This window comes from Leuciscus leuciscus, assembly GCF_965113295.1.
Source record: "Leuciscus leuciscus genome assembly, chromosome: 2".
NCBI classification, from domain to species: Eukaryota; Metazoa; Chordata; class Actinopteri; order Cypriniformes; family Leuciscidae; genus Leuciscus; species Leuciscus leuciscus.
The window spans coordinates 34,583,624-34,603,757 of NC_138726.1; the positions used below are offsets into that span (position 1 = coordinate 34,583,624).

The 20,134-nt window shown below is 37.8% G+C and overlaps 1 protein-coding gene across 2 annotated transcripts in view; it reads left to right on the forward strand.

The window, feature by feature from the left end:
- ambra1a (autophagy/beclin-1 regulator 1a) overlaps nt 1–20,134 on the forward strand; it is a 101,277-nt gene that overhangs the window by 37,685 nt on the left and 43,458 nt on the right. For both annotated transcript variants that reach the window (XM_082161750.1, XM_082161751.1), the window contains 4 exons: nt 590–700; nt 14,364–14,552; nt 15,651–15,805; nt 18,986–19,125. In XM_082161750.1, the coding sequence (XP_082017876.1) occupies nt 590–700; nt 14,364–14,552; nt 15,651–15,805; nt 18,986–19,125 (595 nt within the window). The remainder of the gene's footprint in view (nt 1–589; nt 701–14,363; nt 14,553–15,650; nt 15,806–18,985; nt 19,126–20,134) is intronic.

A 20,134-nucleotide genomic window follows, 5' to 3' on the forward strand; every position in this document is an offset into this window, starting at 1 on the left:
TGCAGAAGATTTATTAAATAGCGGATAAATGCAAAACTTTTGCCTGGTTTTTGTCTATTATTTTTAATCTGCTATCCTCTAACCTAACAAGAAAATGCACTGTGGGTTTGATCAGTATTAGTAGGGACCATGTTATTAATTTTCCTGTTCTGCTTGAGTGTTCAAGCCTTGGGGTTGCATTCTGAGAAGCCATGTAAACCACAACTAAACACTACAGAGTGTCTTTAGTTGAAAGCTGTTACATTTTCCTTGTTCTTGTAATCTGCTGTTGCTGTTGTGGTCAGATATACACTACAGTTCAAAAGTTTGAGGTCGGTAAGATTTATTCATATTTTTGAAAGAAGTCTCTTATGCTCAGCAAGGCTGCATTTTATAGTGTGGAATATTATTACAATTTAAAATGTTCTATTTTAGAAACCATGATATATTTAGAAACCAAACATTTGAACGGTAGTGTAAGGAATGTGTAAATGATGTGAACAATCAACCTATTTACATGGAAATATTGACTGATTGAGACATTTTTAAACTGCTGTATCAGTTATATATGACTGAATGTGTTTTTTTTTTGTGTGTGTGTTTTTTTAAGGTGCTGTAATTGGGGATGGTCAATCTGCAGTAGCCAGCAACATCGCTAACACAACCTATCGTCTGCAGTGGTGGGACTTCACCAAATTCAACTTGCCTGAGATCAGTAATGGTGAGTGTTTGAAGGGATGTATCATAGCCATTAATGATAGATGCATTATCAGAGATTGTGGGGGATTCAATACATTGGTACATCGCCGTTCTTTCTTTAATGATTCCGAAAGTTTCTTTTTTTTATTTTCTTTATTCCACACAAAAAAACTTTGAGCAAGTATCTACAGTTTTGCATTTAAACAGCAGAATAATCAATTCAAAATGTGATTCCCTGAAATATAGCCTATTCTGATTGAATTGTGAAGTGTGCACCCCTGTTTACAGTGGTGTTTTCTGTGGGATTTTCCAGAAAGGCACGTGTTCTTTCTGAGATTAAATTTTTGGCATGCTCCCATCCACCTGAACAGAAACACAAAATGCCTCAATACCCCACAGTGTTGAAGAAATCGTAGTGAGGGGAAAGGCTGCACTGTGATAGAGTAGCTGTAGAGCAAGGTAATAGTGAGCACTCCACTGAGCACAAGAGTGCAGCTGATGGAGGGCAGATGCCATGGACAGGAGAGGAAATTGGTCACATATTAGAGTTATTTTCTTCCCTGCCTCTCTCTTTCTTTCTCTGTCACGATAAGCGTTACTGGAAGCTCTTGGTGATTACCCAGGGCTAATTACAAGATTGTAGAGTGATTCTTGTTATCTGGGCTTGATCTCACACCTGGCAGCACTTAGGCACTAACATCTGTTCAGCCTGTCAGAATCTTCAAGATCTCAGAAAACAAAGGTTAGCATCCCTCAGGGCATGTACACATAGCCAGATATACACAAGAAAATAAGTGTAATGAATGCTGTGTTTGTTGCGGTATGAAGGTTAAAAACAAAAACGAAGTCAATCCCTTATAAGATTCAGTTTGACCTTCACTTATCTCTTAACCCAGAGGTGCCAGACTTGCTGAGGATCTGTTGATGGATGAGGATGGAGAGTTTTATTTGTAAGTTCTGTTAAAGACCCAGTCATTTTTAAATACTCAGATCTCCCAAAGACAAGGCAATAAAAACTGATGTGATTTTAGCAGCATTGTTGTCATAGTCTATAGTACTGTGTTGTAAAATGAAAAATAGAAATGAGACAGAACAGCACAATGCATATTATGCATGCAGACGTGCATCCCAGTGTCAGTCGCATCCAGTTCAATCAGATGGACAATAAATATTTTGTAAGGTTTTTGTTAAAGGTATTCAAACACTCACAAATGTTTTGGAAATCCCCTTACACTACTTGGTCTATTTCCAGACCACTATAACAATAACGACACAGTGGAATTATATTGTTGGAATCACTTTCAGAGCAATTTTTTTCCTACTTTAATGTGCGTTCTTCAATTATGTATGTTCACAGAGCGTAAGTGAAGTGCACGCTTGTAATAAACAGATCGTTATCGTCCATTGGTGTGGACCATGTATAGACATTATAGTTACTGTTATAGTTTTTATTCTTGCTGTGAAAAGGCCTTTATGGCCATGAAAACCACAGCACAATATTACATTGCAGTATAAATTCTTCTTGTGCTTTCAACATGACACATTTTTTTGAATATTTTTATTAAAAATGTATACAGTTAACTTACACTTTAAGCAGACTGTACTTAGAAGAAAGACATTTTTTGTTAGATCCACACAGCTTGCAGAGTGACTTTGATTGGAATGTTAACCGACATTGATCACAGATTAGTATTGGCAAAGAAGTATTGTATCTTTTGCAATCTAAAGGGGAAAAAAGCCAGCAGTTGTTAGATATCAGAGCACATAGGATCAGATATGCTACAGGACCACTAATGTAAATGGCGGGAGGTAGAGCTGGACCATGTCAGCTGAGCAGAAAACTGACCCCCTGGTCAGAAGCCTTCTTCACTTCCCAGCAGGCTGCTGTTGCCGCTCTACAGAGGCCTGAGTGCATTCTTCTGTCCTCCCACTGTACTCTTTCCCTCTGGTTCATCAGTCCTGTCTAATTACAAATACAAGAAATCCTTTATAGGCATTAGATGTCAAATAAACTGTGCTATTGATTCTGGAGCCCATTAGAAGTTCATGTATTGTGCAGTTAAACAGCTCATGCTCAATATGTGGAAGCTCATTGTTCTAGAAAACACTTAAGATCGAAACATTTCCATTAGACATGCTCTTGCCATTGTTTTTAATTAAGTACGACTGGGCTTTTGTGAACTTTTTTTCTTTTTCTTTTCGGTGGCCTATATGATTCTTTCCTCTACTTATTTTAATGCAGTCTGGTTTAATTGTTAGAAAAAGCACTTAATCTTCTTAGAAAATACTTGTACTTGCTTTAAGTGCTCTGGCTTAAATATCACAAAATCAGTTTGATACAATAATTAAGAACATGTTTTCGATCCAAAAATCTGTTAGAAATGCAGTGCACTTGTTAAAATAGCTTGTCAAAAATAGTTTGTCAGACTTCAGGCTATAATCATTAGTGTAAATGGGACATGTTTCAGATTTTTAGGCCATATGAGAAGTAATTATTTGCTCTGTAGATTATTGATGCTCTGTAGCTCAAATATTGGCAGTAATAGAAGTTGATTTGAATCTGAGAGGCTTTTTCTCTTGTGTCCTTGTGATGACAGTAATTTAGTTGCAGGTCTTTGATCTAAACCTTTTAAAGACGTGAGGCCTATCCAGTGTAATGTAATGCAAACTGTCTGTTTAGAGGTTACACACCAGGGCATTTGCCCGTAACCTAACATCTTTTTCTGTGCGCTTCCTGCAATATTAACTTTATTTTGAGAACAAATTTGTACCCAGAGGTGAGCTAAATTTGACAAAACCTCCTTTTGGGTATGTCCTCATGTGTAAAAATGGTATAAAATTTACAAAGTGTTTTGTTTTTCACCAAATTGTAGAAATGCAGAAAGCTTTCTTTTAGGGTAATGGTTTGGGTTAAGGTTAAGTAATAGTCCTGTTTCACAAAAGCGAAACCACAGAAGTAACCCAGCAACACACGGCAGACATGTGTTTGTGCATTGCCGAGCGGCAATTAAAATAAAATTCTACTTCCTATTGTTTTTATATACAGCTAGTTATAAATACTATTACCCTAAGTAATAGTATTTATAACTACAGTCACTGTACGTCCACCGGAGCTGTTCCTGTCAGTTTTGTGTTCTAAATTCAGCTAACATAAACTGAAGCTCAACTGAAGCTCAACCGAACCTGACTCGCGAGATCAAACCTCATTGGTATTTGCAGAAGCTCAAATGTCCTGCGTAACACACGAGAATTAACCTAATTAGTTATTGCGTGTCAAGCAAACATGCTTGAGCTTCTGTTTACCACAACTGATGTGGGAGTTGAATGCTTATATGTAAATAAAAGTCTAAATTAAATCTCTTCATCATATAAAGTGATCTGGGCTCTTCAGAAAATTTGGACTAAACCGCTCGATTCATATTGGATTCGTTTTACCATCTCTTTATGAACTTTTGAAGCGTCAAAGTGGTAGCTGCGTGGACTGTCAGTGGAGGGACAGAAATCTCTCTGATTTCAGCAAAAATATCTTCATTTGTGTTCCGAAGATGAACGAAAGTCTTCTGGGTTTGGAACGAAATGAGGGTGAGTAATTAATGACCGAATTAAAAATTTTCGGTGAACTAACCCTTCAACTGCTGATGTCTTTCTGTGTTTTATTTTATTTGCATCCCTCTGGGCTTATAGTGTGCTCATTCTGATGAAAACTTATGGATTATCGTATATTTTCTTCAAATATCTTTAGAGAGCAGTATTTTTTTCCATTTTTACCCAAATTAGAATGATGCAAGCATTATGGAATGCTGAACTCTCACATGTACTTCATGTTTCATTCATACTCTACGCCGGAGGGCGCTCTCGTGCAGAAAGTCCACAAGTGAGACTCATAGGAGTAATAAAACTTGTGACATTTCAGGAAATCCATAAAATGGACATCCAGATCATAGACAGTATATAAACTGGACAAAGTGACCCCATAGGTTTCAACGGAGAAAAGTGAAGCAAATTAGAAGCACTCACTTCCTGATGGCTGAACGTACTGCGCAGACTCAAACTGAGCTTGATGACGTGGATGTGACCTGTCTGACAGTTGTAAGTCTTCTAGTAGCTGTGCCAAGCGAAATCTGAATCATTCCCTTCCGAATCTTGCAGAGACGGAGAGCGTGAATAGGACCTGTCCATGAGCTAGGAGCAAGAGCAACTTTATGATTCTCTATGGGCTTCTCCCTTGACTTTATCGGACTTTATGCCTCCACGTCCCCCCGATTGACTGTGAGCTTCTCCTCCTGTCTATACGGTAATTTCTAGAGAGTCGCATGGTTAGGATGCAATCGTTAGCCTATTTTTACAAAAACTGCATCTACGGGGCCATAACGTAAGATACAAGGGAATGGAGCCTCTTATACATTGTCGTGTTTCTTTAGAAATAAACAATGGACAAATGGAGTCTTTAAACGCCTCAGATGTAAAGTTATTCGCTGTAAAAGTGACGCCAAAATGAATGGGAGTCAATGGAATGCTAACAGCAGGTGATGGCTTGTTAGCCAATGGCGGCCCCCGGGGGTGGTACGGAATTACCCCCCTGATCCAGATATCACTGTAGTAGCTGAATGAAATGCAGATATAGATATTTTGACTGATTAAACATGAAGAGATTTACACCATTTCAACAGTATCTGTGTTCTTCAAGTCATATTGGGTATTTTCATAAGGATAATGTATATTTATAATTCAATGGCAATAGACATAGCCTTTATCACTGTATAGAATACTATAAAATAATATCATTTCTGCCTAATTATGTAATGATAAGCTACATCGTTTCACAGAAGGAAGGTATTTCAAACTGGTTATCATTAAGTGTTATTGTTCCTTTTGTATGCAATGGTGTGATTCTTCAAGAAACACAAAATAAACAAAGTAAAGATGAATTTGACTGAGCAATATTTTTATAGATTTCTATAGATATTGTGATATATTGATATCGTGAATTCTTTTGGCCACGATAATAGTGTAGTAAAAAATCTGATATTGTGACTGCCCCAACTATAATACAACTAAAAACATGCAAACAACTGCCACAGTAATACATATAAAGACCTCTAGTGACTGCAGGGACTCTGAACAACACTTCAGTTTCACCAAGCACAACATAGTGTGATCCAGATGAATTGTTGGGGAGAAAACGCCTTCTGATTCAAATTGATGCATTGGACTTCATAACTTTGCCATTCATATTGTAAGAATTCGAGAATAGAGGACTTTTAGAACCAACAAACAGATTTTAAAAGGCTAAATTAACATGCACTGATCCATTCCATGTATTTCAGCGTATCTTTTACTTGGCTCATCCTGTCAGAGAATGACCAGTAAGAGGTGTGTGTCACAAATGTGTCCACCCGAGTCCTCCCTGCTTGCTTTCTTCAACCACCACACAATTAAAGTTCTGCACCCTATCAACTGACAAAGTTGGGACAGGCACCTCCAAGGGGCGATAATGACATTGCTCAGCAGCAGGAGGCATGACAGGTGAATCACTGGCCTCCTCATTGACTGATATCTCTGAGCAGTCAACCTACTCAGTAGCCCTGGATACCCACCAGCCATCTCTACTCTCCGCTGAGAAGACAGCAGTTTCCCAGAGAGAAGCCTAGAGACTCTGGAACAAAACAAAGTTCTGCCCAATTTTACTAAGCCATCCTTAGACTCCTTTGAGACGACAAGGGTGAAGAAATCTATTGGGGTAATACAGTCTGATCTATGGCAAAAACATCTTAGCATGGTGGGCCTTCAGCTGAGCAAGCTCATTATCTAACTTGAGCTTGAATTCTCCTTATTAACTACCCTTTCCTCAAAAATCTTTCTGGCCAGCACAGCCAAAGAGCAGAACTATTAATGAGCTGAAATGTTTCCATGCTCTCTGATGCATCTACTTCATGGTAATGTATGGCTTCAAGAAGCTGAAATTAACAGAGCATCTGAAGTTTAGCCCGTGGAAGTGCTCTACATCAAAGTTAGCCATTATTTTAATATGAGAAGAGTGTGACTGGCTGCACAGAAGCTCTGGCAATGATACGAAGCGCAAAAAGTACTTTTTATCTGAAGTTTGATAAGAAGTACACAAAACAAGTAAATTCCACTAACTGCCAGTATAATATAAGACAAACTCTAGGGGTAGCAAAGGTCCCTGGCTCTATAAGCTAACATCTGTACCAAAGTGTGTGGATGTTTTTTCGCTCCAGTTTAGGGGATGCCCAAAGAGAGATCTCTCACAGCTGACCTTTCTTTCTTCATCTTGGTGCAGTCTGCCTTTTGAGGTTTAAACCAGCTCTGGTGTCAGATGGTATTGTTTACTGTATGATTGGTATAGTATAGTTTGTTTAGTTCAACGGTGAAGATGCAGTTGTGGTGGTGGTGGTGAAAACAATGGCAAATATAATGATATTTAGATAAAACCACAACAGTCCATTATTGTGATTAATCCAGAACAGAAAGACACATGCTTTAGTTTCATGAGGTCAGGTCTAAGACTAAAGCTGTGTTTGTATCTGTGTGTTTATAAATATTAAAGGGGTCATCGGATGCAAAATTCACTTTTATATGGTGTTTGCATATAAATGTGTCTTTGCAGTGTGTGGACACAACCACCATACAATGAAAACAATCCGTTCACTTCTTTTTTTTTTTTTTATCCTCAAAAAGCCTAAACACTCAGAGCAATTTTCAGAGCAATATGATGTCATATTGCTCATGCTCCGTCCACGACCACTGACAGAGTGTCCAGTATTAGCATATTTCTACCCTCAGCCATTTGTATACTGTTGTATACAAGACAGCACTTTACGTGTCTTGTGTCGACACCCCCCAGAGATGGGTGGTGAGCAGTTGCTCATTATCATTTAAAGAGACATACACCGAAACGGGACGCTGTGAACAGAGCTGTTTTTGAGGAGGTAAAAAGCGTGTTGTTTTACACAACCATTGAAGAATTTTAACCAAAGTGTGTTACACACTTCACATGAGGACCCTAAAGAATCATACCAACTTGTGGAAAATGGGCATCCGATGACTCCTTTAACTAGCTAGATTGTCACAGATTTTTAGTTACCAGCAGAGACACTGAACAAATCCAGCTCATAAAGCTTCTGGGAGCTCATATTGAGAAACCATTTTCTGTACTTCATCCTTCCAAAGTCAATAATGTCAGGAATCTGCTGGGGATCATAAATCAGTGTAATTGTTAGTCTGACTAAATATAAGCCATCACAACTGATTCATCATTTTAACACCACTCAGCTCATTAATGCGTAATTAAGAATGAAATAGTCTCAGAATTTGTTGGTGGCTTCAGCAGAAAGCAAACATTGACATTACAATGCCTCCTTACTCTTTTCCCCCAGCAGCTATTCTCCTGTCCTCTAGTTTGTTACAGTTCAGATGAAATCTTCAGCCCTGTGTACTTTTTGTTCTATATAAAGACCAAAACAGAGGATCAAAGACCTGTTTTCAAGCCCTATGTTGTTGCAGCTCCTGAAATCAAAGATGTTTCTGATTTGCCTTCACTGAAATCACTGGATTGCTAAGGGCTATGTGGAATTTTGCTGTGATAGCAGCGCACACTAGTTTTATTTTAATTAGGAGAGCTATGAATCAAATCAAATTAAATGCTTTGCTCTAGTTATTTTTCAACACAAAGTCCTTTCTCATTACAGCAAAGCAGGTATAGCAAGTCGTCATTCTGTGCATATATATACAGTGTATATACAGACCTTCTAGGGGTCATGATGAGGTCTTGTCAGTCATATCTCCTTATTTTCCTTATTTGTGATAAGTGAAATCTGACTTTCTGCAGCTTGTGCTATATGCAGAGCAGACGCTTTCAGTTTGTAATTTTAGCATCCATTGTTCAACTGAACTAAATGGTTTTTATTTCTATTAAAAAGTGGGGCCGGTGCCGCAAATGAAATTCAGACTGTCACTGCTGGACTGATTGTAGAGTTAAAGTGTGTTTTATGTTTCTGTAAATTCTCAGAAGCTGAAGGAGCTCCAGTTTTGAGATAATAATATATACTGTACACACACAGATGCCAGACCCATTGATGCAAAAATGCAACATGAGTCTATGAATATTCATTTTTCTGATAAATGATGAAGAGGATTTTATGTAAAATACCTCAAACTGTTTAGTATGCCCACTGCTGCAAAGGAAATGAAATGGGTTGCTTCTATATTATACGGGGCCTGTAGTGTGAAATGCTTGCAGTAGCTGCTTCATTAAATTATTGCCGCAATAGCATGTCTACATTTAATGGAAAAAAAGAGCACAACATACTGTCTGTAGCCATCTGTGGTAGCCAATTTCAGAAATCTAGTGGTGCCCTAGAGGAAAAAACGACATTGCTCCCCACATACAGAAGAAAATGAGGACTGCACGCTGGTCATTTGAGATGAACCACTGAATGGATGTTATTGCTGTGTAGTACAAGCCTGCATAATGCATAATTTGGCAATTCATGCGTATCGTTTTTTGTCTTAAGTCCTGTTCACACCAACGCAAATGATCAGCATGAAAATTTGACCAGACCGGAGAAATGAAAATGCAGATTCACCCTCTGACAATAGATGGCACTTTAAAAAAAGCAAATATAACCTTGTTATTTTGAGTCAATGCGTTAAGTAACTTTTCTGGCACCCGCTTTTCACAGAGAAGAAAAGTCAGTATTTACATGTTTTCAAAAAGCCATTCAGATTTTTTTTTCTATTCATTATGGTGTTTATGAAATAACACCAAATACAAGAGTACAGAGACAAGAGAGCTAGTTCCAGATTCTACCTCTTCTATTCGCTGTTGCTTAGAAAAATACTCCATTTGTGAGTGCCACCACTTGGGATCAACCTCAAACATAAAATCTGTCAACTTTATTATTTCTTTGTCATTCTTCTGTATTTATCCTTTTTCTAGTGTTCAGGTGCAGTGATCATAATTTGATCACTTGAACACTTAAACTGACATTAGGTATTAGTGGTTTTGTGTCGTTTATGAGAAGATGGAAGAGGGATGTTTGTGTTTTTATCTATGTTTGTGTACTCACTATTTGTTGACCCTGAAACTAGAATATTCTGGATGTTTTTTTTCTTCTAGGGATGTGTTAATCCACTGCTTCTTTGAATCTGTTCCTTATCCCTGTCTCTATTTTTTGCTCATTTAGTCTCTCTGACAAGAGACATATCACTATTCTCAGACATATTTCCCAAGCTCCTCTGCAGAATTTATGACCAGGAAATCCCTGTCACTACCATCTTTTGTCTGTTAACTGCTTGATGACATTGTACTGTAGTTTCAGACAGAGTGGTTTTGCAGATGACAGAGAATGTAATGGGAGTGAGTCATTCGGGGACTGAACCAGTCTGGGTATATTGGCTAGGTCGATGGAATGGATCCAGTATAAATATGCCTGTAAAAGCATGATTTATTTCAGTTGTCCAGATGCTCTCTGTCCATAGCAGCTGGAGTCCTGAGCGCTTCGTTTATCATTCAGTGTCAGCCGCAAACCCAATCTAAATCCTAAAGAACATTCGTGCACCCTTGTGTCCACAAAAATAGATGATTAAACGCACTTTATCTCATACGGGAATGGTCTGTGCTTCCCTCATAGTGTCACCGGAATAGCCGTCACTTTACCCCAGCAAATACATTACTCAGTTCCAGTAGGGAGCTCTGTCTGCTGAAGCCTTGAGCCACTTATCCATCTTTAGCAGTGTGGACCGACTCTCACCGTTACACAGCCTGCCCTTCTGACCCTCTCCTGGTATAAGACAAGAGTTTTAATTTCAATTTACCTTCATCATAGCAAGAGGCAGATGAGATTATACTTGATTTCTTTCATGTGCTTTAAACATGAATGGAAATAAAACTATTTAGCTCTCGATTTGAATTGAAGTCTTTAAGGGCAAGATTGTCTTTTTTTGTGTGTGTCTCCCTGAGCCAGTTTCCTACACTATTTGTTCTGCTGTATGTAATGATTTATTATTTATTTATTTATTATTATTTTGTATGTGTGTATTTTATCATGAATCGATTTCCCTCTTCCTGTCTCCCTGCTCCTGTTGGCCTGCAGTGATGAGTGGGCTTAAGTGATGATGGATGGGTGGATGAACGTGTGTGTGTGTCAGGGAGTGAAATGCAGTTCCTGCCCGACAGCAGCCTCATAACTGCACTAAATTACTGCCCTGTTTAATTAACACACTCATGCTTAAATCTTCCCTCCTGTCCTATCAGACTCTATTGACCTTACTCAGTGAACACATGCACACAGATACACACACAGTGGGTGATTAAAACAAATCCATCTTTCTAAATGGGCATAATGACTCTCAGTCACCTGCCAAAACTCACCTGCTCTTGTTTATCTTGTGCCCTTACATGTTTTCCAGCGTCGTCCGCACGCACACTCACTCTCCAGGGAAATGACAAACACTTCAATCACACGTTCTAAACACAAATAGCCCTAATTACATCTCCCACACACAAGCACCTGATGCTTTATTCAGAGACCTCTGCGCAGTGCCACGCGTTGATGCATGAGACCAGAGCGGCGCGTTATTGTTCCAGTAATGCTTTGAATACGTTGCTTCATCTGAACAGTTGTTTTGAATCAACTGTCTCGGTTCACTCACATTAGTTTTGTAATATCCCTGTGTTTACACAGTTTGTTTTCCGAATATTACTACCATTCTGTGTGTTGAGAGATAGCTTCATCGGGATGCAAATTGCCATGGAAACAGTAAAGGATTATACTATGTGTATAACAGAAAATGAAAACCGTAATCAAATTTAATTTTGGAGTTGACATGTGGTTCCCAGAGCAGAAAAATGGGGGAATGGGGAAATAAGAAGGGTACATACAGATGTCTCTCTCTCTCTCTCTCCTGCCACTCTCTCTTTCTTATTCATTAGTGTGGGCTGAACAGATGCAGCTGTCTGTACGTCGCTAAATCACTTTTATTGCGGCTAAACTTGTTCTGCAATTCTGCTGTTTCTGCTAATTTAGCAAAAAGACTTTTACACAGGGTACTGCTTGTGTGCAAATAGAGATTTGGATGTGAAATAGAAATCTGGCAGATGCAGAGGCTGACACTACAATACATTTTTGGCATAATTTTATGAGCATGCTTGTTCAACATCCTTTCTCTAAAAAGTGGAGCTTTAGTGTTCAGTTTAAATACAGCAGATAAGAAAAGTTAGCTTTTCAAAATATGACAAATTTAAAGTTTCAATGACTTCAATAACACTGACACTGTTCTGTCTAAAGGCAGAAAATGTTGACTCTGACAATAGATGGCACTTTTAAAAAAGCAAATACAACCTGGTTATTTTGAGTCAATGCGTTACGTAACTTTTCTGGCACCCGCTTTTCACTGAGAAGAAAAGTCAGCATTTACATGTTTTCAAAAAGCCGTCCAGATTTTTGTATTCACTATGGTGTTTATGAAATAACACCAAATACAAGAGTACAGAGACAAGAGAGCTAGTTCCAGATTCTACCTCTGCTATTCTGACTCTTCACAGTGCCAGACTAGAATCAAGCTCAACAGGGTCTACTTTCCCCACTGATTCTGCCAAGCCCGTTCACTTGGCTGTGGTTTCGCTAGATAGCAGGTAGGGACAGTGGGAATCTCATTCATCCATTCTATGTTTTTTTTTTGTTTTTTTCATTGACCACTCCAAGCTAAATTAAGTAATGTATGAGATTTTTTGGACTAATGTATGAGATGATTTGGATGCATGACACTTTGGTGATTATATTGGTATCGGGTAATAAGTGTGATGTATTATAGCTAATAAGTTATATTCAAATGATAATGGGATTGCACATTATTTCTAGTTGGCCTACCTATTCTTAAACACAAATAGAATAGGGTGACCGACCATCTGGTTGTTGCTCTTTTGCAAGTCAGCAGATGTGATTTTGTGGGACAATGGGGGACACGTAGGAGAGCAATAATAGATTATGTAAATATTGATTTATGTTAGATGAAAATTCTATTTTTATATTTGTTGGATGATAAAAATGCTTTAAAATGGCAATAAGCTTTTTAATATATTCTTTGTGACCGGCTTTGTATGACTGGCACTCAGTCTGTGCAGGTTTGAGTGATATAACACGGGACCTATTCAGTCTACTAAATATATTGAATTTATTGAATATAAATTTCCTTAAGCAGTGACTAGGCTATGCTTCTGTATTAGACTATACAAAGATTATGTGCATTTTTACCAGATTCATCTTGAACTTGTAGGCTGTTTTTGTGGATTTGGCAGCTTCAAGCAGAGCATTCTCATCCAGTATGTGTCTGTAGAAATCCTGGCAGTTGTAACTGTTGCTAACCATCATTTTACTTTTGCTGAGGTCCAAACTGGCTCGGTTCCTTTGCTCAAACATCATGCCTCCGCAAACAGATTTTTAAACCCCAATAATCGTATTATTATTGACCTTTTTATTGTGGTATTGTAATTTTTGGGAGAAAAAAACCTAAAATAATATAGATTAAATTGAAATGCTGGACACTGCTTATGACTTGCAGGATGCAGGATGAAGCCAATTTTGAGACTATGAAATGCGGGGTGTCTCCCTAAAATAGAAGACATTTTTACATGTTATTCTGCTTTTAGTTTCTCCATTTATATTTATATCTATACAATTATATTTTCCATTAAACTTTTATAAAAAATTAAATTTATTGTTTTCTATAGTTGTATCTATTTTAAAATTAAAGCAGTTTTCAGACTTCCTCTGTCATCTGAAGTGTGTAGAGATTTAGACTTTTAGTATTCAGTCTTTTAGATTAATATCTAATATTGGACAAATTTACGTTTTCATTACCAGACACATTTTCCATATCAATGCACACGTAATTTTAACTCTTTTTTTTTTTTTATATATATTTTATTGGATACAGCGTTCAAACAATATTTGCAACATGATACAATATAAGTCTCCAAACAAAAGTCATTTTATGGTTCCCTCCCCCACAACACCCCCCCGATAGCCAGTTAGATAAACAAATAAACCAAATGAGTAAGTTAGGGGAAAAAAAAAAAAGACAAAAAAAAAAGAAAGGAAGTTGCCGACACCCAGGACCCTGTGCCAGGTTGCTAGGATTCATGGATCAGCAGGAATCATGAGGGCTCTGGCTCAATTTCCCATATAAAGTAGCTTATGGTGTGGTGGGCAGACAGTGAGGTATGACGAGGTAGGAACCTATGCAGACAGATACCAAATACGCCACTACAGTGACATTTCCCTAACAGAAAGTTGGTTTACATAATTTATTAGTGGTTTCCAATGAGAATAACATTTATCAGTTGAGCCTCTGAGAGTAAACTTTATCTTCTCAAGTTTTAAAAAAAACAATGCATCACATAACCAGGCTTTAAACGACGGTGGTAAGGGTGACTTCCACAGAGTTAGAATTTTCCGACGAGCAATTAGAGAGGTAAAAGCAATAACATTCGTTTGAATTGTTGTCAATTTGAGTCCGTCCGGAGGTCTGCCAAAAATCGCTATATGGGGGGACAAAATCTTTGAGATTGCATCAAAATATAACTGCCAAAAGTTTAACAATTTGGGGCATGACCAGAAACATATGGGACGTAATTTTAACTCTTGTGTCTGATTTCTTTTCAGCTTCTGTTAACGTGTTGGTGCCCAACTGTAAGATCTACAATGATGCGAGCTGTGATATCTCAGCAGACGGGCAGCTGCTGGCTGTATTCATTCCCAGCAGTCAGAGGGGTTTCCCTGATGAGGGCATTTTGGCTGTGTACTCCCTCGCCCCACATAACCTGGGAGAGATGCTCTACTCCAAGAGATTTGGTGAGTAACCCTGAGACATAAACTGCTTGACCTCACAAGGGCTGTTGGTTTGCGAAAAACATGCCTCCCTGTGGTTATTAGGGTTTAATACACTGATTGAGCCATCAGAGCTAAAATTATTTTAAACTTGTGCTTAATTAAATCAAATGCAAAGGGACACAGCTTTTCGTATTGTGCTCTCACTTTCCCTCTAATTGGCTGAACAGACAGCAGTGATGGAGCTCTTTTAGAGGCAGCTTTAATTAGATAGTCCCCATTTAATTGCCAAATGAAGGCAGGGATGGGACCAGGCTGCTAATGGAAACCAATGATGAGGAAGTATGAGTCCTGCTTGTTTTAGATTAAACTGATTTGAAATGCTGTTCTCCCTCTCTGCGGGTTGATCATTGCCATCGGCTGTACAGGTCTCAAAGAACTATCATTCATCCTATCCAGTAACAGTGATTTAATGAAAGCAATCAACCAGAAAGCCTCAATACTAAACCACTCGTTTTCATTTGCTGATCACATCGCCAGCACTCTTTGGCTCTCTAGCTCATGCACATGCCAAGCAAGACTGATTTCTAAAGTGAAAATGGCTACAAAATTCAATTACGTTTTAAGATGAAAAATTATATCAGCTATAATTACAGTCTGAGCAGGTCTAGGTGTGAACTTTTCTAATTTCATGCTTTAAAAGTCTGAATGCACTGGTTATAACATTTACAACAATTAATAATGTGCAAAATTTATGTTTTAGTATTAATAGTTTCAAAATGCATTTCCTGGATTTTCATCATTTTAGTTTAGTTTTTACATCAGGCTTACTGCTATGATTTGACTTTTTTTAAGTGTACTTAGTCATTATTATAGTTTAAATACTGCTCAGCCAGCTCACTCAGTGTTTTATTAGTTAATTGTATTGTTGGTTTAGCAAAAAAAATGTAAGAGCAAATACAGCCCTGCAACCCATTGGTGTTGAATTTATTACTTTACATAATTGTGCTAATTTTGCAATGGTTTGGCTTAGGCTCTAGATTTAAGTCAATGTTTCTGTATTAGATTGTCTCTGTTTGTCATGGTACAGCTGTGAATAACTGCACTGTGTGTTTGTCACAGGTCCAAATGCCATCTCTGTCAGTTTGTCTCCGATGGGTCGTTACGTGATGGTGGGTCTGGCGTCTCGTCGCATCCTGCTGCATCAGATCACCGATCACATGGTGGCACAGGTCTTCAGACTGCAGCAGCCCCACGGAGGAGAGACGTCCATGAGGGTACGTCACTTCTGACCTCACGTCTTCTTTAGAGACTGCCATTGCTCTCAATACTCAATGAAATAAAAAAAGCAAAGAAAACTACTATTTGCTTTTAGAAATCCAAACCGCAATATCTCCTTAAAAATTATACGCCTCTGGAAGGCTGTAAAAAAATAAATAATAATAATAATAATAATTGCCTTCCTATGTAGGTTGTCACTTTTTTGTCAGTCGATTCAGTGTAATAAAATAAAGGCAAAAGTAAAAAAAAAAGAAAACCTACTTTGCCTTCAAAGACACGAACTCCCATCTAAAAAAAATGATATATATATATATATATATATATATATATATATATATATATAGTATTGTGTTTTTTTAAATTAAATTACAAATGTTCCATTTTGGTGGAGAGTCCAGATGGGCCACAAAACCCATTTACTTTTTTTACTTTAGTCTACTCAGTCATTCTTTTCATAACATTTGATTATTGTGAAGCTTGGATATTATTGGTGGACTGCCACTGCCCTATGTAGATCAGCTCTCTGTGCTCTCTACAGCAGGGGGGGGAGCCTGGGGTTTAGAAAAGCCTTTGAGTAGGAACCTGACCTAGATACGCTCTCTTAGAAATAGAGAGGGAGAGAGAAGTGGGAAAACTGTGTGTTTGTGTGGAGCGAAGGGCATAAATGGAAATATCTACATGGTTGACTTTTGTTTTTGTAAGCTGCGCTCATGGCAGGATTCTGAACGTGGATTAATTTGAGAGCGATGGAGCAGGAGAGCTTCATTTTTATCCTTGTTCAGTCTCTAAACATACAACACCAAATCTCTCTCTGCAGAGTTTGGAAAGCCGTTCAGTGAGCGCTTGTTAGTTTTCATGGGTGTTTGCTGTTATTTCACCCGCACTCCCTACTTTAGTCTCATGCTGAGCCTAATTTGTATGATAAATATGAAGCTTCCTCTTAATTAGGCTTACATTAATGTCTTTGTGTTTATCAGAATCTGTGATGCATTAAAATAAGTTAGTACCCTTGTTATTGCTGCTAGAGCTGCTTAGAATATGACCCATACATGAATTCAGTCTCTCTTAATGACACTCAGGCACTCGTTCTCAGCTCTAATGGTTATTGTATATCACTACCACAGGTAATGTAATGAAGTGGACAATGTAGTAGTGTTATGTTATAACAGTTATGTTATAGTGAGTCTTTGAACTCCACAGGTCTCCTGACTGTCAGCCTTTCACACATCTCTGTGTGAAATATTTTTCCCAGGTCTGCTTTCATTAAATTTTCTCTCTGCATTGTATGTGAGACTGATATGAGACTTGTCTGTAAGTTTCTTGAACTGCTAATGGAGGCCTTAAACATTATCGTAGAAGCTGCATGAACCAAAACCATTTGAACTGTCCGATTAAGTTAAAGTAAGAGTTCAGATTCAGTGTGTGCTGTTGTTGGTTACTACAATAAATGTAGGAACTTTTTTTTAATGTAGAACAAGCTAACCAAAGAAACTGTGAACAATCTAAAATTCAAGATATTGTGAAGAATTTTTTTTTTTTTTTTTTTTCATTTGTCACAAATAAATTAAGTTTTAGTCACAAGAACACAGGGCAGAAATAATAATCCATGGCCTCTTAGGGCTTCTATACACTGTTACATGGAGTAAAATGAATGTATTGAATGATACTATGTGAACGTAAAACACCAGCACCTTAAAACGACAATAGGCTTCTGCTATGAATCATGGGGAAAAAAACGTGGACAGGTGCAAAATGCATATTAACCACTACATACATTTGCCATAGCAACGTGCCTCATTTCAGCTGTAACTATAGCAACAGCACATTTAATACATTTCTTTTTTTGGTTGTTTGTTTATAGAGACGTTTCTCATTCACAGTATGTTTATTTATTAGTTTCCATCATTTTATATTATGTAATTTGATTATGTTCTGTTTCCCCCTCTTGTCTTTGTTTATTAGAGGTCTTTTTGTTTGTTTATTTGAAGTGATATTTTCTCTTATGGTAGTTAATGAATGAATTGAATGTGTCAGCATCGTTAATGTGTCTGCTTATTACCAGGATTAATTATGCACTGGAGTGCGGAGAGAAAGAAAATGAACAAAGGTTAGCCCAAGGCTCTGTCTCCAGCTTTGAATAACTTTGAACTGTGAACAACTTTTTGTACATTTTTCAAATTTCATTCTCAAGCTATAGAAAAGTACTCGTCATGCCACTTACCTGTCAATGTTCTCTAGTAATCTTGACAGGTGATTTCATATTAGGTTGTTTTTTAGATTGAAAACTTGCAGTTAATTGTTATATGAGCAGTGTAATATTTAAAGTCCCGCTGTGGTGAAAATCAAGCCTTTAATGTTGTTTATATGTCCATGTTGTCTTTCTTCCCTTAAAGGAATAGTTCACTTCAAAATGAAAATTCTGTCATCATTTACTCACCCTCAAGTTGCTTCAAACCTGTATGAATTTCTCTCTTTTTCTGAACACAAAGGAAGATATTTTGAAGAATGTCGGTAACCAAACAGTTGATGGACCCCATTGACTTCCATGGTATTTTTTTTTCCTACAATGGAAGTTAATGGGGTACATCAACTGTCCTGGTTATAGACATTCTTCAAAATATCTTCCTTTGTGTTCAGCAAAAGAGAGAAATTCATACAGGTTTGAAGCAACTTGAGGGTGAGTAAATGATGACAGAATTTTCATTTTGAAGTGAACTATTCCTTTAAATACACTGTTTGAACAGTGTACTTTGTGGCTTTTATCCTTGTCCTGAATTTCTTCTGTCTAGAGTAAAGTGAGAGAGAAAGAGTTTGTCTGTTGATCACTCATCTGCAGATGAATGAGACCGCTTTCTCTTTCCCTGGCAGACATGAACTTGTCCTATTTTTGTCCTTTTTTTCTAGAGCCAGTGGAGTGTAAGTAGTATGCCAAGGCTGACAGACAGGGACGGGGGAATGGATTGGAAAGAAAGAGAAAGAGTACTTTGGAGAAAGAGATTTGACTATTCACAGTTTAGCCTCTCCTCAGTTATGCTAGCAGTGCTTGTCATATCTGACACAGACTGCAGTCTACAGCGGAGAGGATAAAGGGAGGTTCTGGTGACTGATAGAATGAGTGAAACTACTAAGAGGGCTGTGGGACAGTTTAAACAGGTGTGTTCTTGTATGTTTTTCAGAGGGTGTTTGATGTGGTGTATCCAATGGCCCCAGACCAGCGGAGACATGTCAGTATAAATTCTGCACGTTGGCTACCAGAACCGGGGCTTGGGCTTGCTTATGGAACCAACAAAGGAGATCTGGTCATCTGCAGACCTGTGTGAGTCTCCTATCCATCCCTTCATAGTTCACTCAGCCCTCTTTGCGGGTCATGAAATCACTTTTTCTTTCCTTTTTTGTTGCATTAAAGAATAAAAGTGCTGTTGTAAGAGTTTTTTTTTTTTTTACTCGGCTGGACTCCTCAAGATAATTGCTTGACAAATATAATCAGCACTTTACTCATCTGCATGTGGGTCATCAACAAATGAGATATGATCCATAATGTTAACCATGATAAAACAAATTGCAATGGTATATATGGTGTGCGTATAAAAATGTTGTTCTGAAATGTTGAACTGTCTTTCCACTGCCCATCTGTTTTTGTTTTCTGGGTGAGAACTGCACTGTTTAATGTTTATGTAAATGAATGTCATACATCTCAAATACCTTCTTGGTTTTGTCAGTTCTTCAGCAGTTTAAAAAGAAGTTTTCCTACAAGCGTTTGGTGTTTGTTAACGAAACTGACACTAATTAATTCACTTCAAGGATCATTTCCCTCCACTGTATTTGGTTGTATAATTTGCAGCTTGGCTGTGAATGTTGCTTTTCTGCAAGTTTGCCATAATTATCATCAAGGTTACTGTGTATACAAAAAGCCCACGTTGCCACACAAACATTGTCTCTCTAATGTAAACACGCTCTCACTTCATTAATGCAAACAGTTTTTCTAATTAGAGAAAGCAGAAAATGCACCATACACAAACTCAGGGCTCAAACTTATTTATAGTTTATGTACTCAGTCGTAGTGTCCAGTGTTCAGAGACAGATAATATTGTGTGGCTTTGACACCAAAAAGCCCAATCGCTTTAGTCGTGACAGGAAATGATCTCTCTTAGTGTAATACTGTATACATAGTAATTAATGCACTACCACATAGGCCTATAACAATTGTTGATTAATCATCTGATCCGGGTATTTTATCTAATTGCAGTTATTTGAGAAATTCAATAACTGTGTAGTTTAAATTTAAATAACGTTTTGCCATTTAAATAAATGACATTTAAGCGTGT